This window comes from Scyliorhinus canicula, chromosome 2 (genome assembly GCF_902713615.1).
Source record: "Scyliorhinus canicula chromosome 2, sScyCan1.1, whole genome shotgun sequence".
Taxonomy (NCBI): Eukaryota; Metazoa; Chordata; class Chondrichthyes; order Carcharhiniformes; family Scyliorhinidae; genus Scyliorhinus; species Scyliorhinus canicula.
The window spans coordinates 176592906-176616488 of record NC_052147.1 but is presented as its reverse complement, the minus strand read 5'-3'; the positions used below and the strand labels follow the sequence as shown (position 1 = coordinate 176616488).

General features: G+C 48.0%; 1 protein-coding gene across 2 annotated transcripts in view; it reads right to left on the bottom strand.

Annotated features, from left to right (window-relative positions):
* Positions 1–23583, bottom strand: part of dnah7 (dynein, axonemal, heavy chain 7) — a 498762-nt gene that overhangs the window by 208469 nt on the left and 266710 nt on the right. For both annotated transcript variants that reach the window (XR_005459743.1, XM_038789116.1), the window contains exons 34-36: positions 20797–21018; positions 9445–9642; positions 1795–1950 (exon numbers count right to left, since the gene is read on the bottom strand). Coding sequence is in view for 1 of the 2 variants with exons in the window: in XM_038789116.1 (XP_038645044.1) it covers positions 1795–1950; positions 9445–9642; positions 20797–21018 (576 nt within the window). In the remaining variant the exon portion in view is untranslated. The remainder of the gene's footprint in view (positions 1–1794; positions 1951–9444; positions 9643–20796; positions 21019–23583) is intronic.

Genomic DNA, 23583 nt, shown 5'->3' with positions numbered 1-23583 from the left:
GTCTTGGGGGTGTGCGGAGAGCCCAAGGACCCACTCATCATGAGTTGGTGCTTGGGGAAGGAGGGCGCATCAGGGGCTCCAGAAATTGGGATGGCATTTTAAAATGACGTCCAGTTCTCTCGCTGCACTGAGATGTTTCGGCGAGCGGAGCTTCTCAGTGCCGAAAATGGGACTGAGTGCGGCATCGGCCAGCCATTCCCCGCTGAGGCCCCCTATCTAACCAGATTGCCACTCGATAGCGTGTTTCTCTGCTCTGTGAGTGTCAGGGAACAAGCAGCTAAACGCACTCGCTATGGGACTTCGTTCCCATTTGGTTAAATCGCGCCCATTAACTCTAATCATGCTTGACGTAGTGTCATACATTGTTTGAATACTCAGGTAAGTGATATCAAGATACTTTGTAATTGTATTTGATGACTAAGGGTGCTGTCCACTGGCTAATTAACAAAACAAAATCCAGGAAAAATGTTTTGATGAGGCACTCTGGATACAATTTGACCTGTAGGAATATACATCAGGAAATCAAAAACAGCTTTTAATTTTCCATCCATTAATATTAATAGACAGAACCTAGGCTGCACACTGCACAATTTCCCAATATAATCTCCCAATAGGTTCTGCATTGAGAACATGCAATTGTAAATTTGATACAGCAAGGGTAACTTTCTATCTATGCACTTGCAATCAACGAGGCTCTCTGCAACAGGGGCAAAATCAGAAAATTACCCTTGATATATAGTTTACTACTATACAGTAGATGAATTCCTATGGCATTGCTCACTGGTATTGTGAACACAGAATGCCATTCCTAATGTTTATCACACTTCTGCAGAAACCTCGATGCAACAGTAGCTTGTTTATCGCTCCAAAGCAGCAAGTTTACTAAAGAAATAAATCATATACCTGACATACAGTAAACATTCTCCGCATTACGGAAACTCAAAACTGGAGGTTTCACAAAGAGTGATGTTATTTACTTACCATTTTACAAAACTTGCTTAAATTGCCTATGTACAGATACTGTAATGAATTTATTTATACTGTCTTCCACCTTCTCCGAAATGAAAGATATATTTTTCTTCCCCTCCCTTTCCGTAGTATATTTAGGATTTATGCTAGAGTTCTAATTGGTTTAATCCATTTTCCAAGAAATATTGCACACTGCTGAGATGGAAATGAATGGGAGTTTGGATCATTCACAGTGGTTAGACCTGACTGACTGCCTGACTCTAGCTGTAATATCAGACCTCAGCATTTAAACGCCACATTTCTTCAGACACAGCAATACAAATAAAAACTCTCATCTCAACCATTTAACAGCTTGATCAGCATGAAACACTATCAAATAATTAATTCTGCATTCCCAGTGTTTCTGAAAGAGAGCATACAATGGAAAATCACAGCTATATGTGGCATTGAGTTCTAACCCATTAAAATGACTGTATAGAAAATCAGTCCTTGGTAGTACAAAGGTTAACTATTGCTGAAAAGAGAGGCACTTTCCCATCTTTATGTATTGCACTCATCAGGACAAAGAATCAAGGTCAAGCAGGGGAGATGCACTCAATTCCAAACAGAGCAACAGGCCATCAAGAAACATTTTGTAGGTGTTCCTAACAACCAATATTTAACTTTGTGGGTAAGATTGCTATGTTTTCCTTGCTTAATTCTCTCCCTTCTTTGGTCGCGGCGCCTGCAAAATTATGACATAAATTTTAAATGGCCCTGAACGATAGTGTCTTTCTGGTATTACTAGATTATTTCTTGATGATTGTAAAAATATTAATTTTGTACCATTTTTTTGCCCAGAGGTGGGCCAAAAACTCCCTTCCTTCTTTTATCCAGCTTAGACATGATAATATTCTGAGTCTGAGCAGCAGTAGTTTGGGCTGAGAAGTTAATCAGCAGTGGTTTGTAAATGTCTTTGTTCAGATGATTCAATAGGAAATCCTGAAAGAAAACATTACAAAGTTGAGAACTGTATTGCATATGGGTTTCAATTCCCAATACTCAGCTAAAAGAGTCCATAGGTAAAATAATAATTTTTTACATCACAATGTAATTATTTTTTATTATATTACCAAAATCATAAACTTTTACAATCCACCAAATTCAATATTTTCAGCATAATCTTAAAGCTACATACAAACATGATTGACTGCAGAGTTTATTGCTTTACATAACTTCTATTACGCATCCCTGTTCTTTTCATGCCGAGAGCAAGGGATCACTGTTCATTGTGATTGGTTGATGTTCTAATATTTATGGTAATTAACAGTGGTGGGTAGAATTTGCTAGCCATCATCACAAATTTGACACTTAAATACACTCCCATAGTGTGTTTGGGTTGGGGATGGGGGGGGGGGGAAGTCGGAGGTCGGGGATGTTTGAGGGTCCTCTGACTACAATGGGCGGAGCTCCCCAGAGTACAAAACAGGGCTATGCGAGGCCTTGGCTGCACATTTCCCGTTCAGGCACTGCAGGCGGTGGGAAACGTGCGGCTAAACGCACTTCCTAGGAGACTTTATTCCCTTTTGGGAGAATTGCGCCCATTTTGGGCAGGTTTGGCCGGGTGTTTCTCGCTGGCTCTCTCGGTGATATCCACACCGGTATTAATCCACGTCATTTTTTGGGACCTTGGAGAGTTTCTCCCTGGTCTAGCCCACACAAAAATGGTTTCAGCAGCACTGCAGCCTACAGCGGGAGAATGTGCTGATGTCACTATCCATGTGGAGTTTGCACATTCTCCCGTGTTTGCATTGGTCTCACCCCCACAACACAAAGATGTGCAAAGTAGGTGGAATGGCCACCCTAATTTGCCCCTTAATTGGAAAAAAATAATTGGGTTGTGGTGCTAACAATTGTACACAAAGACTCGAGAAGGTACGAGAGAGGCTTTATTACAGTGAGATGCTATTCCTCTGGCAGCAGCTGTAGAATGGCATCTCAGTGAAACTCATGCATATTTATACTGCTCCCTCGGGGCGGAGCTAGCCGGCAGGGGCTTACCAGCAAACCTGTAATACAGGTACTGTCATACAATGGTAGAGATCACCACATTCACCCCCTGTAAAAAATGAGTCCGGCAGGGGTGACGTCAAACTATAATACTTAGAAGTGATATAATTACAGAGGAGGGGGGGAAAAGATGCCATCGGCAACCCAGTGCCTGTCACAGGTTGAATCGGACCGGCGGTGGAACGTTCCGTTGCGAGCGACGCAGCAGTGGTGGCGACGTCTGCACAGGCGGTGTCGGCGACGATGGTGTAGGTGCTGGCAGTGTTTGTGCTGGCCAGTGGCGGGATGACTCCGGGTGCGAGCCGGAATCCTCCATGTCCTCTAGTGTGGGCAGGGAGATGAGGGATGGACCTGATGGGGCTGAATTCTGGGGCGCCGGGGAAAAGGAGGGTGGCACGTGGGTAGGGAGGGGCGTGGACATGGGATCGACACCCGCGGGAGCTAGGTCCCTGAGCGAGTCTGTGTCCTGGCGGCCGTCGGGGAACTCCACGTAGGCATATTGGGGGTTCGCGTGGAGCAGGCGTACCTTGTCCACCAGGAGGTCTGCCTTGTGGTGCCGGACATGCCTACGAAGAAGGACTGGCCCTGGAGCAGCGAGCCAAGTCGGGAACAACACCCCGGATGTAGACTTCCTAGGGAAGGCAAAAACACGTTCATGGGGTGTATTGTTAGTTGCGGTGCACAGCAGTGACCAAATGGAATGGAGCGCGTCAGGGAGGACCTCCTGTCAGCGAGCAGCTGGGAGGTTCCTGGACCGTGGGCCAGCTGGACGGCCCTCCATACCGTCCCGTTCTCCCTCTCTACCTGCCCGTTTCCCTGGGGTTTGTAGCTGGTCGTCCTGCTGGAGGCGATACCCCTATGAGCAGGAACTGACGCAGCTCATCACTCATGAACGAGGATCCCCTGTCACTGTGGATATAGTCGGGGAAACCGAACAGAGCGAATATGGAATCAAGGGTCTTGATGGCGGTGGCAGACGTCATATCCGGGCATGGGATGGCGAAGGGGAACCTAGAGAATTCATCGACCACACTAAGGATGTAGGTGTTGCGGTTGGTGGAGGGGAGGGGCCCTTTGAAATCCACGCTGAGGCGTTCAAAGAGGCTGGAAGCTTTCACCAGGCGCGCGCGGTCTGGCCGGTAGAAGTGCGGCTTGCACTCAGCACAGACCTGGCAGTCTCTAGTGACTGTCCGTACTTCCTCGACGGAGTAGGGCAGATTGCGGGCTTTGACCAGATGGTACAACCGAGTGACCCCAGGATGGCAAAGGTTCTCGTGCAAGGCACGGAGCTGGTTCACTTGTGCGCTGGCACATGTACCTCGGGAGAGGCCGTCTGGGGCTCGTTGAGCTTGCCGGGTCGATACAAGATCTCGTAGTTATAGGTGGAGAGCTCGATTCTCCACCGCAAGATTTTATCATTTTTGATCTTTCCCCGCTGCGTGTTGTTGAACATGAAGGCTACCGACCGTTGGTCTGTGAGGAGAGTGAATCTCTTGCCGGCCAGGTAATGCCTCCAGTGCCGCACCGCTTCAACGATTTCCTGGGCCTCCTTTTCAACAGACAAATGTTGAATTTCGGAGGCATGGAGGGTGCGGGAAAAGAATGCCACGGGTCTGCCTGCCTGGTTCAGCGTGGCGGCAAGGGCGACATCTGAAGCCAAGCTCTCTACTTGGAAGGGCAGTGTCTCGTCTACTGCGTGCATCCCGGCCTTGGCTATGTCAGATCGAATGCGGGCGAAGGCCTGTTGTGCCTCGGCCGTGAGGGGAAATTGTGTGGACTGGATTAGTGGGCGGGTCTTGTCCGTGTATTGTGGGACCCACTGGGTGTAGTAAGAAAAGAACCCCAGGCAACGTTTGAGGGCCTTGGGGCAGTGGGGAGGGGAAGCTCCATGAGGGGGCGCATGCGGTCGGAATCAAGCCCCAGTAGTCCTCTGGACTACGTAGCCGAGGATGGCTAAGCGGTCTGTGCGGAACACGCACTTCTCCTTGTTATACGTGAGGTTAAGGTGAGATGCGGTGTGGAGAAATTTAGCAATGTTGGCATCATGGTCCTGCTGGTCATGGCCGCAGATGGTGACATTGTTGAGGTACGGGAAGGTGGCCTGCAGTCCATACAGGTCAACCATTCGGTCCATTTCTCGCTGAAAAACCGAGACCCCGTTAGTGACGCCGAAGGGAACCCTAAGAAATTGATACAGTGGACTGTCCGCCTCGAAGGCAGTGTATGGACAGTCCGATTTACGGATGGGGAGCTGGTGGTAGGCGGATTTCAGGTCAATTGTTGAGAAGACCCGGTACTGTGCAATCTGATTGACCATATCAGATATGCAAGGGAGGGGGTACGCATCGAGCTGCGTGTACCAGTTGATGGTCTGGCTGTAGTCCACGACCATCCTGTGTTTCTCCCCAGTTTTAACCACCACCACTTGGGCTCTCCAGGGACTGTTGCTGGCCTCGATAATACCCTCCCGAAGCAGCCACTGGACCTTGGACCTGATGAAGGTCTTGTCCTGGGTGCTGTACCGTCTGCTCCTGGTGGCGACGGGCTTGCAATCTGCAGTCAGATTGGCAAAGAGGGAGGGTCAACCTTGAGGGTCGTGAGGCCGCAAACGGTGAGTGGAGGTAGGGGTCTGCCGAATTTGAGGGTGAGGCTCTGGAGGTTACATTGGAAGTCCAGGCCCAGTAAAAGTGTCGCACAGAAGTTGGGGAAAACGTACAGGCGGAAACAGTTAAATTCAACGCTCTGTACGGTGAGTGTAACCAGACAAAAGCCCCGGATCGGGACAGCGTGGGATCCGGAGGCCGGGGTGATCCGCTGGTTAGCGGGATGGACCGTGAGAGAGCAGCGCCTACTGTGTCTGGGTGGATGAAGCTGTCCGTGCTCCCGGAGTCGATGAGGCAGGAGATCGCGTGGCCGTTGACAAGCACCGTCGTGGAAGCGGTGGCCAGGTTGCGAGGATGGGACTGGTCGACCGTCATTGAGGCGAGTAGTAGGCGGTCGACCGTCATTGAGACGAGTAGCGAGCGATCGACCAAAGAGTCCGACGAGTCCGATGAATAGCGGCTGCGGCCCGGGTCCTGTGGTCCAGTTCCGAGGGGAGCACAAAATGGCGGCACCTGGAGTACCTGCGGAGAAGAAGATGGCAGCGCACGTTGTGGGGGTGGGGCAAGATGGCGGCGCCCATGGTGCGCACATGGCGGGGTGGCGAAAGATGGCAGCGCCCACCGATCGCACATGGAGTCGAGGAAGGAAGATGGCGGCGCCCACTGATCGCACGTGGCCCCGGGGGCGGTGGACAGCAGGGCCCATTGCGCAATCGGCTGCGGCGAGGGGGGAAGTTCGGGCGCGATAGCGGCAACTGCGCGGGACTGACACACCGCTGCATAGTGGCCTTTCTTACCACAAGACTTGCAGGTCACGGTGCGGGCCGGGCAGCACTGGCTGGGGTGCTTCTGCTGACCGCAGAAGTAGCAGCGGGGACCCCCAGGGTGCGCGGTGCGGCGAGCGGCACAGGCATACTGCGTGGGAGCGGCCCCAGTCGGGGGGGTCGGTTGCGGGGTCCACGAGGGGTAGGATGGGTGGGCCGCGCGGCTGGCGGGGTAGGATCACACATTACGGGACGCGGCCGTCATTGAGAGCGCTAAAGTCTTTGTTGCCGCAAGATCGAGAGCGGCCCATTCCAGCAGTCATTGCCGGATGGGGTCCGATGCAATACCCGTAACAAATGCATCCCGCATGAGTAGATTCGAATGTTCCGCGGCCGAGACGGCCTGGCAGTCGCAGTCCCGTACTAGAGGGATAAGGGCCCGCCAGAAGTCCTCAATCGACTCACCCGGTTGTTGAACGCGAGTGGAGAGTACATGCCTCGCAAACAGAGTGTTCGTCGATTGTGCGTAATTTTCTTTTGAGCAGTTCCATGGCCCGGGCGTAATTAGGCACGTCCTGAGTCAGCGGGAACAGGCTGGAGCTCAGTCTGGAGTATAGGAGTTGTACCTTCTGAGCCTCCGATGGTTCAGGGTCCGCTGAGGAGATGTAGGCCTCGAAAACAGCCAGCCAGTGGTTGAAGTCTTTCCTGGCGTGTGGCGACTGCGGATCCAGCTGCAGGCGATCAGGTTTGATTCTGATGTCCATGGTTTTGGGAAAATCTCACTGTAATAAATTGTGGCGCTAACATTTGCACACAATGACTCAATAAGGTACAAGAGAGGCTTTATTACAGTGAGATGCTTGGCAGCAGCTGTAGAATGGCATCTCAGTGAAACTCATGCATATTTATACTGCTCCTGGGGACGGAGCTAGCCGGCAGGGGCTTACCAGCAAATCTGTAATATAGGTACTGTCATACATCCCCTAATGCACGCACACTCATATATACAGTAGTAGAGATCACCACATGGGTACTGTACTATAATTTTTTTTAAAAATGGTTTCAGCAGTGGGGAGCTAAACATGCTTGCGCAATCCACTCCTCCGAGGTCTAGCCACCATTTTGAAAGGGGGCCACAATCCCTAAGTGAGCTTCAGGTCCCACACATTCCCCACCCATGGGTAATATCACCACCGCCACCCCCTTCCCCCCACCCGTACACATTGGCATTTCCCCACATACCCCCAAGTGAGAATACCCCATTATGGGGTCGCTGAGGTCCCCTTCCCTTTTCAGGCCTCCCCACCTCCATTTTGAATCCCTCTTCAGGATACCAACCCTTCAACCCTGAACCTATAGATGGCACCTTCATACCACCCTCATCTCCTCTTTCATGGGCATGGCCCACTCAGGCCCCAGCCCTTGACAGTGCCATGTTGACACCTGGGCACCCTGACATAGCCCCTGACAACCAGGCAGTGCCAACCAAGCACCTTGGCAGTGCCAGACTGCCAGGGACACCCATGCACCTTGGCAGTTTTTAAGCATCAAGGTGGCAGTGCCAAGGTGCCCGTGTGCTAGACAAAGAGCCACAGTGGCACCCTGCCCTGTTCCTGACCACTCAGGCCAATGGCCTGGAGACCCCTACTGACTGATGAGTCTAATTGCTCATTTGAATATCTTAATCTGGACCTTGCCCAGCGAGGGAAGATCCAGATTGTGATGTTTTGCGAAATCCCGTAAGATCTCGCGAGGCGTTCCGAGCGTGTAAATCTCCCATGAGATTTAATAGCCTCGTTGCGTCACAGACTTGGAGCCTGACGAGACCATTCGATCGCGCCCACCATTTCCAACAGGAAACAAGGTGACAGTTTAATAGCTGCTTTTTTCTTCCAGCTGTGACAAGTATCTGAGATATGGGATGAAATATGTACTTCCAGTAATTCCACAAGTCTGTGGCAGAGGCCACTTCCTGTATTTAAATTACTCCAATTCCAGAAATTCAACAGATTCATTGAGGGGGAATGGGTGGGGACATTTGTGGGGCAAGTGGAAATCCAGCCAGGCTGGAGATGCAACCTTTTTAGAAATACAAATATCTATACAACTTTGGAATTACAGCACTAAAGCTTCAAGACTTTTCAAATTTAAGTTTGCAATCAGCAAAGTTCATGTGTAATCCATTATCATGCTCATGCAAAATTCCTGTGGCATCATTTCCTTGCAGCTATTTTAAGTTTAAGGAGGCTAATACTTAATGTACTATCTGGAGCAGATAGGAATATAGTGCAAACACATTAAGCATTCATGATTGAGCTTACATAAGAATATTAGGACATAAAAAGAATAGCTGGAGTTGCCCATTTGTTCCTTCAAGCCTGCTCTGCCAATTAAGAAGATCAAGCTCGATCTTCCATCTTAAAATCACCTTTCCCACACTATTTCTGTATCTCTAAATTCCTTGAGGAGCCAAAAATCAATTTAACTTTATAATCAAGAATTAAATGTAATCAAGAACAGGGCATCCACAGCTCTCTGAGAATTACAAACACTGACAACACTTATTGCCATTTGGTAATTTAGAAATCGAGAACTGCTGAAAAGAAACATGTTATCAAAGTTTTTTGCCTTGCACTCAACAGAAGAAATTAGCAACTGTAAAGGGGGAACAACAATTTATACTGCATGAGAAGAGTGCTGATTGGTTGGCAAGTGAACTCCGATTGACTTTGCCGTGGAGAATGCAGCCTGGAACAATTAATTGCCGAGCTTTGTTCAAATTCAATCCAGGCAGGTCGACTATGATTGGTCAAGGCAATGCCCTGGCAAATGAACCAGGGAGTCACTTTCCCCAAGCTTTTGTTTAGTTGAAATTACGCAATATGTGGACATGTTCCTTCTTTCTGAAAAACGATAGAATATATGTGTGAATATATATGACATCTCGCATGCATAAGTGATCTACATGGTGAGGCATGAACTTGGTGTCTTATTAAGTGATGTAATTGATTAACTTTATTTCATGAAACTACCTGTTCCACTAACAACAGAATACGTACAATAATGTAGACACTCTTCCCTGTTCCGGTTGGACCCACAAATATACAAGGTTTTTGATTTGTTGTCATAAGTTTCATCAGTTTCATATAACGAATAGTATCTTTAGTCGGTACAATAATTTCATTGAACTCCACATCTTTTGGAATGGCGGGTACAGAGTTCAATGTTTCCGTCCAGAGTTCCCAACTCCCTGATCCCTAGGAATGAAAAATGAAAAAAGCTGAAGGTAAATTAGGTGCAGTAAGCTTGCATTGATCAAGAAAACTATGGAGGCAAATATAAAGCAGCATTTTCTCTCACATTTCCAGGTAACGTGGTTTTATAGTTGTTAAAATTGGGCCCAAAATCCAGGAATCCTGCTTTGCTGGTGAAGGTTTGACAGAGTAATTCTCTCACCTGCTCTTGGGTACAAAATTGTTGGGACAGGCACATTTAAGCACCTCAAGTCTAGTGACCCAGCCATATAAGGATGCAGCAGAGGTGCCGGTCACAACAGAGATCAGGAAAACTGGAGCTCAATTTTGCGAAGGACGGTGCTAAGATCCAGGGAGGACAGAAGGGAAAGATTGTCTAAGTTATAAAATTGTGCCTAAGAAAGGACTTTGTTATTTTAATTCAAATTTAATTAATTAATATAGGATTGATCTTTTAATAAATAGAACCTTCACAAAACCTTCTGCCTTCAAGTTCCAAAATAAAATAGTTTTAATAATGGCTGGTAATTTATGTTACGACGCCCTGGGCTAGTGTGCAGTAAATTCCAGCCCTAGAGGCCTAAACAGGATATCATACTGGGGTGCACCTGTTTAAAAGTAAAGGCTACAGTGTTGTAGACACCAGTATAACAAAACATGAAGGAATTACGCAAGGAAAGCAAGGTTTAAACATGGGGATCCTTGCATTATGTCTAAACAGTCCATGCTGGTGTTTATGTTCCACATGGTCTCTAGTGCTAATTCCAAAAGCATAACCTGTTCCCTGATCCCTTGAATCCCTTTTTTTAACTACATATTTTTCTTAAATATTGATATGATCTCTGCTTCAATCACCAATTTCTATTAATTGCCTGTTAGTAAAAGGAAGACCACAAACAAATCAACCACTGTCCCCTCTATTCAAGGCCCTCACAGGTGATGCAGGGTTTTTGAATAGTGCACAATTATTAACTATACTTCCCAGCATATTGATCATGCATTGAAAGTGGTGTCTATTGTTTCCCCCAGTCATTTTCTAAATGTATTTGCTCACCTCTGCAAGGGGCTCTATCTATCAAGAATGCATATTGGTTGCGGAAGCCGGTTTCGCTCATTTGGCTGGACAGTTGGGGTGGAATTCTCCGCTCCCGGGAAAATCGGGAGGGCCGTCTTGAACTCGGCCGAGTTTCACGACGGCGGAGGCCGCTCCTCGCCCCCTATTCTGCCCTCCCAGTGGGGCTAGGAGCGGCGCTCCGTAAATCTCGGCCGCTGGGGCGTCGCGCAGAGAATGACGCGGCTGGTGCGCCTAATGACGTCAGGGGGCGTGAGGGCGGCATGAAATTTGTCGGGGGGCCCTCCCACAAGCGGAGAATCATGCCCTTGGTTTGTGATGCAAAGCGAGGCCAACCTCACAGGTTCAATTCCCGTACCGGCTGAGGTTATTCATGAAGGTCCTGCCTTCTCATCCTTGCCCCTCGCCTGAGGTGTGGTAATTCTCAGGTTAAATCACTACCAGTCAGCTCTCCCCTCAAAGCCTATGGTCATCTGGAACGATGGCAACTTTACTTTACAGTCAGCACTGGAGTGCTGACTGGGTTGCATTAGAGTGTTGAAGTGAGAGTTTGGTGACTGAGAGATATTAAGGGTTTATTTTTAACCAAAGTCTAGTCTTTCTTTTATTTTGGTAAATTAACTTAAAAGTTGCTGTTTGGGTTAGACCTTTTATATGGTCTCAGTACTCTAATTTAACAAATGAAAAATATTTCTGTTTATGTGTTTTGTCGTTTTTATTTTTTGTTTTATTTCTGTTTTTCGTGAATTCATGACCTGTACGTTTATCTACACATGCAGGATTAGGCCAGCATCCACCACTGACACTGGCGTGATGCTGGGTCTGACAACCAAGCAAAAGAACATAAAGTAACTGATGGATAGAATAAAAGAGGGGAGTGCCCCAAAACCATGAGTGGAGCACAGCCCAAAAGGAACGAGAAAGGAAACAAAAACTTATCACAAACCCGTCAAATCAAAGTGTGAAAATCGGGGTCGATAAGGCAATCCAACCCCTGCGGTGCCCACCGAGCACGGAAGGCCTCGAGTGTGCCCGTGGACGCCGCTTGCTCCCTCTCCAGGGACACCTGGCTGCGAGCGAGGCCGCGGAAGATGGGCAGATAGTCAGACTGGACGACCCCTCGGTCGCCCGCCAACTGGACCTATAAATAGCAAGTTTGGCCAGGCCCAGGAGCAGGTTCACGAGGAAGTCCTCCACCTTCCCCGCCCCCCTCCGCACCGGATGTCCATAGATCAGGGGCATGAGGCTAAAGTGCAAATAAAACCTCAACAACAACGTTGTCAAGAAACCAAGAAGGGAGTGCAGCCTAGGACAGACAACATAAACATGCTCCACAGTCTCCAGCAGGCCGCAAAAGTGGCAGGTCTCTGGCAGAGCCGTGAAGTGGTTCAAATGATAGTTGCACAGCACTGCCATGCGCAGCACCCTCCACCCCAGGTCCCCTAGTTTTATGGGGAGGACAGCTCCGTAGAGGGACCTCTGCCACCGGACGGCAAAGAGGCATGCCAAGGTGAGGACAAGGAGGTGAAAGGTGTGCAACAGCAGGCCGTAGAGGAAACCCCTCCGCGCAGTGCGAAATGGGTGTTTGAGTTAGAAGAAGGTGAGTTTTCAATCAGCATTAAACAGAGGTTCTACTTGGAGCTACTTGCAGCTGTAGCTTGTTAATTAGTTACTTGGATTAAGCTGGTTTTCAGAGGCTAGAGTCACACAATATAAGGGTGAGTCAGCTTACAGTACTGATTTTATTTGTGCTGGATTGCTGACTGGGTTGTATTAAACTGGTAAAGTGAGAGTTTGGTGAGGGTGAGGGTGAGGGTGAGGGTGAGGGTGAGGGTGAGGGTGAGGGTGAGGGTGAGGAGGTAGAGGTAGCAAGGTGCTCCTTTCATTTCATTTCCTACATTTCCTCAAAGAGCCTGAAGGGAGCCGGGAGTTTACAGAGAGTGCAGCTGACTGTGAGCGGAGTTGTAGGGTGGAGATCCAGTTGGTTCACAGAGCAGCTACATTCTGTAAGGTAAGAGTTGTTTGTTTTTGGGTTTTTTAATTTTTAAAAATTTTGGTGTTTATTTTGTTTTCTGGGGCAGCAAGCTATCTTTGTATCATTTAGCAGAATCACCAATTTTAGAGGGTTCACTTGGGAGAGTAGCAGCAGCAGAAATATATATATTTTTTTAAGGGCCTAATGGCTGTTTAATCTTTATTTTTTTTTCCCCTTTAAATCTCTTTGGGAATTCAGATTAGACAGGATGGAGGCTAGGGCAGTTGCATGCTCCTCCTATAGGATGTGGATGGTGAGGGATACCACCGGTGTCCCTGCTGACTACACCGGTGGGAAGTGCACCTCAGAGACCGCGTTGGGGAACTGGAGCTGGATGAACTTTGGATCATCCAGGAGGGAGAGGGGGTGATCGAGAGGTGTTACAGGGAGGTAGCCACACTCAACGTGCAGGACACGAAAAGCTGGGTCACAGTCAGGGGAAGGAAAAGGAACAGGCAGACAATGTGGCCGTTCCCCTTCAAAACAAGTATACTGTTTTGGATGTTGTTGGGGGGGTTGATCTACCGGGGGAAGGCCCTAGTAGCCAGGTCTCTGGCACTGATTCTGACTCTGGGGCTGAGAAGAGAAGGGGGCAGAATAGAAAAGCAGTAGTGGCAGGAGACTCAATGGTTAGGGGATCGGATAGGAGATTCTGTGGTCACGAACGAGACTCCAGGAAGGTATGTTGCCTCCCTGGTTCCAAGGCCAGGGATATCTCGGACCTCAGGGGGAGGGTGAGCAAACAGAATTCGTGGTGCAATAGGCACCAATGACATAGCTAAGAAAAGGGATGAGGATCTAAAAAGTGATTTTAGGGACTTGGGTTGGAAGCTAAAGAGCAGGACAAGCAGAGTAGTGATCTCTGGATTGCTACTGGAGCCATGTGCAAGTGAGGCAAGGAACAGAGAGCATGTGCAGCTGAACACGTGGCTATAGGGCTGGTGCAGGAGGGACGGCTTCAGGTATGCGGATCATTGGGATATCTTCTGGGCGAGGTGGGACCTGTACATGAAGAGCGGATTGCACCTAAACTGGAGAGGCACCAATATCCTGGGTGGGAGGTTTGTTAGAGCTTGTTGGGAGGGTTTAAACTAGTTTGGCAAGGAGATGGGAACCAGAGCTATGGTTCAGAGATTAGGATAGCTGTTGAACAGGCAGAAATAGTATGCAGCGAGTCTGTGAGGAAAGATAAACAGTTGATAGGGCAAAGTTGCACTCAGTGGAATAGGTTAAAGTGCATCTGTTTCAATGCAAGGAGTGTCAGGAATGAGTGAGATGAACTTAGAGCATGGATCAGCGCTTGGAACTACGATGTTGTGGCCATTACGGAGACATGGATTTCACAGGGGCAGGAATGGTTGTTAGATGTTCCGAGGTTAAGATGTTTTCAGAAGAACAGGGAGGGAGGTAAAAGAGGAGGGGGAGTGTCACTTTTAATTAGGGAGTGCACCACAGCTGCAGAAAAGGAGGTAGTTGAGGAGGGTTTGTCTACCAGTATAAGTGGAAGTCTGAAACCAGGAAGGAGCAGTCACTTTATTGGGAGTTTTCTATAGACCCCCCAATAGCTGCAGAGAGATAGAGGAACAGATTGGGTGGCAGATCTTGGAAAAGTGCAGAAGTAACCGAGTTATTGTCATGGGTGACTATCCTAATATTGACTGGAACCTCCTTAGTGCAAATGATTTGGATGGGGCAGATTTTGTCAGGTGTGTACAGGAAGGATTCCTGACTCAATATGTAGATAGGCCGACTAGGGGGGTAGGGCATATTGGACTTAGGCCAGGTGTCAGATGTCTCGGTGGGAGAGCATTTCGGTGACAGTGACCACAACTCCTTGACATTTACCATAGTCATGGAGAGGGATAGGATGCAAAGGTATTTAATTGGGGGAAGGGAAATTATATTGCTATTAGATGGGAGCTGAGGAGCATAAAGCGGGAACAATTGATTCTTGGTGAAAGGCACAACAGTAATGTGGGGGTTGTTTAAGGAGCACTTGCTGCGAGTGCTGTATAGTTTTGTCCCACTGAGACGAGGAAGGAATGATAAGGTGAAGGAGCCTTGGATGACAAAAGAAGCGGAGCTTCTAGTTAAGAGGAAGAAGGAAGCTACATAAGGTTGAGGAAGCAAGGATCTGGCATGGCTCTAAAGGGTTGATGCTCGATCAATGATTCCAGAAGCGAGATTGGATGACAATTGAAGGCTTTATTGGATTAGATGTTTCCCTCAGCAGCACAGGTACAGAATGCGGCAGCTGGGGAGACACAGACTCTTATACTCCGCCTTACTGGGCGGAACCAGCAGGCAGGCTTCACCAATGATCTTGCTGTTTCGGGTACCTCCCACACCAATGGTCTTACAGCCTCAACCTGGGTACCGTAATACCCCTAATACAGACTACCACATTCATCCTCTGTTTAAAAAAACGAGTCGGGCGGGGGTGGTGGTCTTGCGTTATACAGTGGTAGAGGTTGAGATTATGGTGGTACCCGTCAGTGGTACAGTGTTTTGGCTTGTTAAAAGCAGGATTCTTTGAAGTGTGGAGGAACAGAGGGATCTTGGGGTCCACGTACATCCCTCAAAGCTGCCACCCAGGTGGATAGGGTTGTTAACAAGATGTATGGTGTGTTGGCTTTCATTTAACAGGGGGATTGAGTTTAAGAGCCAGCAGGTTTTGCTGCAGCTTTATAAAACCCTAGTTAGACCACACTTGGAATATTGTGTCCAGTTCTGGTTGCCTCCTTATAGGAAGGATGTGGCTGTTTCGGAGAGGGTACAGTGGAGATTTACCAGGATGCTGCCTGGACTGGAGGGCATGTCTTATGAAGAAAGGTTGAGGGAGCTAGGGCTTTTCTCACAAGCGAAGGAAGAGAGGTGACTTGATAGAGGAGTACAAGGTGATGAGAGGCATGGATAAAGTGGATAGCCAGACTTTTCCCCAGGGCAGAAATGGGTGTCACGAGGGACATAATTTTAAGGTGATTGGAGGAAGGTATAGGGGAGATGTCAGAGGTAAGTTCTTTACACAGAGAGTGGTGGAGTCAGAGTCATTAGGGACTTTTAAGCGATTCTTGGACAGGCACATGGACAGCAGTAAATTCAAGGGGTGTAGATTAGGTTGATAGATTAGGATAAATGGTTGGCATAGCATGATGGGCTGAAGGGCCTGTACTCTGCTGTACTGTTCTATGTCCTTACTTTTATTGGTTAATTATGAACAACTATTATGTCTACCAGAAGCCGATCTTTACTGATCAATATACATCTTAGGATTGTATACTCCCACATGTTGTAAGATTGGTCTTATTGGAAACCTCAGAAATAGGGCCTGAGCCATTTGCTTGTTGTGCATGCTTGGTGCCAAAATATCAAACCTATCCTGCAGGTTAATGGCTACCCCGATCATATCGTAGCTTACTGTTTATTGCTCAAACTCATGAATGAGCCGAAGGCTGGTACTTTCAGTCTGGAAAAGTGCCTAGTCTACCTCCGATTACAGAGGAAGGATAAGGTGCCTCAATGATTTGAGCAGCAGGTAGAACATAGAACATAGAACACTACAGTGCAGTACGGGCCCTTCGGCCCTCGATGTTGCGCCAACCTGTGAAGCCTATCTGACCTACACTATTCCATTTTCATCCATATGTCTATCCAGTGACCACTTAAATGCCCTTAAAGTTGGCGAGTCTACTACTGTTGCAGGCAGGGCGTTCCACACCCCGACTACTCTCTGAGTAAAGAAACTGCCTCTGACATCTGTCCTATATCTATCACCCCTCAATTTAAAGCTATGTCCCCTCGTGTTGGTCATCACCATCCGAGGAAAAAGACTCTCACTGTCCACCCTATCTAACCCTCTGACTATCTTATATATCTCTATTAAGTCACCTCTCAGCCTTCTCCTCTCTAACGAAAACAACCTCAAGTCCCTGAGCCTTTCCTCGTAAGACCTTCCCTCCATACCAGGCAACATCCTAGTAAATCTCCTCTGAACCCTTTCCAAAGCTTCCACATCCTTCCTATAATGTGGTGACCAGAACTGCGCGCAGTACTCCAGGTGCGGCCGCACCAGAGTTATGTACAGCTGCAGCATGACCTTGTGGTTCCGAAACTCAATCCCCCTGCTGATAAAGGCTAGCACACCATATGCCTTCTTAACAGCCCTATTAACCTGGGTGGCAACTTTCAGGGATTTATGTACCTGGATGCCGAGATCTCTCTGTTCATCTACACTACCAAGAATCTTGCCATTAGCCCAGTACTCTGCATTCCTGTTACTCCTTCCAAAGTGAACCACCTCACACTTTTCCGCATTAAACTCCATCTGCCACCTCTCAGCCCAGCTCTGCAGCTTATCTATGTCCCTCTGTATCCTATAACATCCTTCAGCACTATCCACAACTCCACCGACCTTCGTGTCATCTGCAAATTTACTAACCCATCCTTCTACACCCTCTTCCAGGTCATTTATAAAAATGACAAACAGCAGTGGCCCCAAAACAGATCCTTGCGGTACACCACTAGTAACTGAACTCCAGGATGAACATTTGCCATCAACCACCACCCTCTGTCTTCTTTCAGCTAGCCAATTACTGATCCAAACCGCTAAATCACCTTCAATCCCATACTTCCTTATTTTCTGCAATAGCCTACCGTGGGGAACCTTATCAAACACCTTACTGAAATCCATATACACCACATCAACCGCTTTACCCTGATCCACCTGTTTGGTCACCTTCTCAAAAAACTCAATAAGATTTGTGAGGCATGACCTACCCTTCACAAAACCGTGTTGACTATCGCTAATCAACTTGTTCTTTTCAAGATGATTATAAACCCTATCTCTTATAACCTTTTCCAACATTTTACCCACAACCGAAGTAAGGCTCACAGGTCTATAATTACCAGGGTTGTCTCTACTCCCCTTCTTGAACAAGGGGACAACATTTGCTATCCTCCAATCTTCCGGCACTATTCCTGTCGACAAAGACAACATAAAGATCAAGGACAAAGGCTCTGCAATCTCCTCCCTGGCTTCCCAGAGAATCCTAGGATAAATCCCATCTGGCCCAGGGGACTTATCTATTTTGACATTTTCCAAAATTGCTAACACCTCCTCCTTTTGAACCTCAATTCCATCTAGCCTGGTCGACTGAACCTGAGTGTTCTCCTCAACAACATTGTCTTTCTCCAGTGTAAACACTGACGAAAAATATCCATTTAACGCTTCCCCTATCTCCTCTGATTCCACACACAACTTTCCACTACTATCCTTGATTGGCCCTAATCTTACTCTAGTCATTCTTTTGTTCCTGATATACCTATAGAAAGCCTTAGGGTTTTCCTTGATCCTATCCGCCAACGACTTTTCGTGTCCTCTCCTCGCTCTTCTTAACTCTCCCTTTAGGTCCTTCCTGGCTAACTTGTAACTCTCAAGTGCCCTAACTGGGCCTTCATGTCTCATCCTAACATAAGCCTTCTTCTTCCTCTTGACAAGTGCTTCAATTTCCTTACTAAACCACGGTTCCCTTGCTCGACAACTTCCTCCCTGCCTGACAGGTACATACTTATCAAGGACACGCAGTAGCTGTTCCTTGAAAAAGCTCCACATTTCGATTGTACCCATCCCCTGCAGTTTCCTTCCCCATCCTATACATCCTAAATCTTGCCGAATAGCATCATAATTGCCTTTCCCCCAGCTATAATTCTTGCCTTGCGGTATATACCTATCCCTGCCCATTGCTAAAGTAAACATAACCGAGTTGTGATCACTATCACCAAAGTGCTCACCTACATCTAAATCTAACACCTGGCCGGGTTCATTGCCCAGTACCAAATCCAATGTGGCCTCACCCCTTGTTGGCCTGTCTACATACTGTGTCAGAAAACCCTCCTGCACACACTGCACAAAAACTGACCCATCTATAGTACTCGAACTATAGTATTTCCAGTCAATATTTGGAAAATTAAAGCCCCCATAACAACTACCCTGTTACTCTCGCTCCTGTCGAGAATCATCTTTGCAATCCTTTCCTCTACATCTCTGGAACTATTCGGAGGTCTATAGACAACTCCCAACAGGGTGACCTCTCCTCTCCTGTTCCTAACCTCGGCCCATACTACCTCAGTAGACGAGTCCTCAAACGTCCTTTCTACCGCCGTAATACTTTCCTTGATTAACAATGCCACACCCCCCCCCTCCCCCCCCCCCCCCCCCCCTCTTTTACCATCTTCTCTGTTCTTCCAGAAACATCTAAATCCTGGAACCTGCAACAACCATTCCTGTCCCTGCTCTACCCATGTCTCCGAAATTGCCACAACATCGAGATCCCAGGTACCAATGCAAGCTCACCCACCTTATTCCGGATGCTCCTGGCATTGAAGTAGACACACTTCAAACCAGCGTCTTGCTTGCCGGTGCCCTCTTTCGAACTTTTAACCCTATCCCTGACCTCACTACTCTCAACATCCTGTACACTGGGACTACAATTTAGGTTCCCATCCCCCTGCTGAATTAGTTTAAACCCCCCCGAAGAGCACTAGCAAATCTCCCCCCCAGGATATTGGTACCCCTCTGGTTTGTAGAGGTCCCACCTACCCCAGAATGAGCCCCAATTATCCAGGAAACCAAAACCCTCCCTCCTGCACCATCCCTGTAGCCACGTGTTCAACTCCTCTCTCTCCTTATTTCTCACTTCGCTAGCACGTGGCACGGGTAACAACCCAGAGATAACAACTCTGTTTGTTCTAGCTCTCAGCTTCCACCCTAGCTCCCTGAATTTCTGTCTCAAATCCCCATCTCTCTTCCTACCTATGTCGTTGGTTCCTATGTGGACTACGACTTGGGGCTGCTCCCCCTCCCCCTTAAGGATCCCAAAAACACGATCAGAGACATCACGAACCCTGGCACCTGGGAGGCAACACACCAACCATGAGTCTCTTTCGTTCCCACAGAACCTCCTGTCTGTTCCTCTAACTATGGAGTCCCCAATGACAAGTGCTCTGTTCCTCTTCTCCCTTCCCTTCTGAGCAACAGGGACAGACTCTGTGCCAGAGACCTGTGCCCTATTGCTTACCCCTGGTAAGTCGTCCCCTGCAACAGTATCCAAAACAGTATACTTGTTATAGAGGGGAACGACCACAGGGGATCCCTGCACTGCCTGCCGGTTCCCTCTCCCTCCCCTGACGGTAACCCATCTACCTTCTTCTTTTACCTGAGGTGTGACTACCTCCCTATAACTCCTCTCAATAACCTCCTCCGCCTCCCGGATGATCCGAAGTTCATCCAGATCCAGCTCCAGGTCCCTAATGCGGCTCTCGAGGAGCTGGAGTTGGGTGCACTTCCCGCAGATGTAGTCAGCAGGGACACTAGAGGTGACCCTTTCCTCCCACATTCTGCAGGAGGAACATTCAACTGCCCTAGCCTCTATTCCCACTGAACTAACTTCCCAACTCCTGAAAAATAAAAATAAAAAACTTGTTAGTTTAGTAATCCAACGGACAGAACTTTTTTTTTGGTTAGAGGAGGAGGATGGGTGGGAGACACTACGTAAGTAGTGTTTCGGGTAAAGCTGTCACTCGAGAACAGCCCCTTCACAAACCACCTTCAACTTACGCTGACCGCACTGCACGTATGCAAAGGTGAAGCTAACTGTTTCACACTGCTAATGTGCAGTAGCAACACAAGTGGCATTCTTCACTAACAGGATGCTGTGGTCAAGCCAAAAAGACGCTCTGCCGCCCAAACAAATGAGTAATGTGGTATATGAATTTCAGTGACCGTATGATGCTGGGTATGTAGGCCATACATCCCAACAGCTGGTAGATTTAACAAACATCACATGTCTCTGGCAAAACAGTTAAAAGATGTGTACACAGATACCCACAGGCTGGTTGGCTGTCAACTTGCTTGACGATAGAGCTATTGTGGCGCAGTAAGTAAACGGACAAGAGGGGAAAAAATGAGAAGGTCACATATCTCCTACATAGGCATAGAATTGATTTTAGTCAAAGTGCTTAATCTATTTTCAATTAGAAATTTAATACATACGTCTTTAATGAACAAATAATCGTAAATAAGACCCTCATCTGGAATTGGAACAGTTGGGAGTTTCGCCGGAGGATCAACTTGGAGAAATAAATTGAACAGGGTTCTTGTCTCCTCAGTAAGAGGTCCATTGGTTATCTCTCGCACAAGCTTATCAAACTTCAGTCGATCTTCTTCGATGGTGGTAGCACCAATAGACCAGATTAAGGAAAATAAATAAATTCCCTGTGCAGAAAAAAGCATTTATGAGCAAAAACAGTCACCTAAAAATCCAATTAATAAAGAACACTTAAAAGACTTAATTTTGCATTAAACTCATCACACTCAAACAGAGACATACTATTATCTTGCAATTAAAGATGGAAATGTTTGGTCAGATTTGGCTGGATTGGAGCATCTTTCAGCATGCCCCATTAGTTAGTGCATAACTTGTTTTTTTTAAAATGCCCATTATGTTGTGGGAAGTGTGAGTTAATAAGGACGCAATGAAGGTAACAGCGTGATAAATAAACAGATGAAGGAATAAGAGAAGGTTGTATATGAGGTGGTCAAATCAGGTAGAGGACAAGAAACAATGAGAGGCAAAGAAACATTAGAGAGTAGAAAATGGAAAAAAGCTTAAACTCATGAATTCACAACTTTAAGGAATGAGTCACCACGTTTGTAATTTCTGGGCAAGATAGGTTAAATGGCAGTCATTAATAATCATCAACTAATTAATACCATAAGTACTTAAGACCATAAGACATAGGAGCAGAATTAGGCCACTCGGCCCATCGAGTGTGTTCCGCCATTCAATCATGGCTGATATTTTTCTCATCCTGTTCTCCTGCCTTCTCCCCATAACCCCTGATCCCCTTATTAATCAAGAACCTATCTATCTCTGTCTTAAAGACACTCAAGTGATTTGGCTTCCACAGCCTTCTGCGGCAAAGAGTTCCACAGATTCACCACTGTGTGGCTAAAGATACTCCTCCTCATCTCTGTTTTAAAGGATCGTCCCTTTAAACTGAGATGGTGTCCTCTGGTTCTAGTTTTTCCTACAAGTGGAAAATTCCTCTCCATGTCAACTCTATCCAGGCCTCACAGTATCGTGTAAGTTTCAATAAGATCCCCCCTCATTCTTCTAAACTCCAACGAGTACAGACCCAGAGTCTGTGGTGAATGTAACGTAGTAATTCACACTGTATTTACCAATACCATTGTAAGCGCAGTAGCATTATCTGACCACTAGGGGGAGTAGCTCTGGGAATGCTCAGGAGTTTGTACAGGGCTCCACCCTTTGCTCCGCCCATGACTCCTCCCCCTTGACTGCTGTATAAATAACCGTGTCCAGAGCCAGCCTGCAGTTCATAGAGAGTTCAATGGGTAACAGGCTGGCTCTGTAGTAAGTAGATTAACACCACTGTTCATATTTTAAAGCACGTGTCTCGTGAATTGATGGTTCTATCAATTTAATCTACTTAAGAACAGTCAGGATCGATCATGGAATCAGCCCTCAAGCCTGGACGCCTGGAACTCGACCCACAGGATGCAGAGGCAAAATAAATCTTTTCCCACTGGCTGCGGTACTTTAAGGCCTACCTGGCAGAAGAGAGCACAGCCGAAACAACAGAGGAACAGAAGTTAAGTCTACTGCACGCGAGGGTGAGCCACAGAATCTCTACGCAACTAAACTCGGCCGGTTCATATACTGCAGTGCTAGCGCTACTCGATAAGATGTATGTAAAGCCCATTAACTAAGTTTACGCATGCCATGTGTTCACGACTCGCCGCCAGCGGCCTACAGAATCACTCGCCGAATTTTTAAGAGAGCTCAATAATCTATCTAATGACTGTAACTATCAAGCGGTTACCGCGGCTGAACATGGAGAACTTGCTGTACGCGATTATTTTGTAGCGGGCCTCGGGTCTAATTATGTGCGCCAATGACTGCTGGAAAAGGAGGCCCAAGACTTAGAAACAACTGCGGAAATTGCTACCATGATGGAGGTCTCCTTCCGCAGCCTCACCTCATTCCCCGCGAACCCCGCGACCCAATCATGGGCCCTCGACCAGCGACTCCCCCAGGCCTGTGCCACGCGGCCGCCCAGCCACCAGGCTGCTCCAGGTGCTATTTCTGTGGCCAGAATCAGCACCCGCGACAGCACTGCCTGGCCCGTAACGTGACCTGCAGCAGCTGCGGGCGGAAAGGTCACTGCGCGAGAGTGTGCCTCGCAAAAAGGGCCCCAGCTTCCAACTCCCCAGCGGCATGAAGTAATCGCTCCCCACACAAGCAGGCCCGCGGGGCCCGAAACACTGCGGCCTATGTCCCGACCCCGCCCCCTCCCGCCATGTGCGATCCATGGGGGCTGCCATCTTGGCAAACATCCACCATGCGGCAGGCCATGTGCGACTCATGGGGGCCGCCATCTTGGATCCACGGGCCCGACCTGCATCTCCACGCTCGGACAACTCATCGGAAGAGTACGAACTCCCTGGGCGCTCGTCACGCGGCCCGCAACTCGGCGCAGTCACCCTGGATCAATCACGTCCGAAGCATCTGCGAAATTCGATGGCAGAGGTACAAATCAACGGGTACAACACGCCATGCCTTTTTGACTCTGGGAGCACTGAGAGCTTCATACACCCAGACCTGGTAAGACGCTATTCGCTCCCCGTTTTCCTTGTGCGGCAAACTATCTCGCTCTCTTCAGGCTCCCATTCTGTACAGATCCAGGGGTGCAACGCCGCGACACTCACAATCCGAGGCGCTAGCTACTCAAAATTTTAACTCTACGTTTTGCCCGA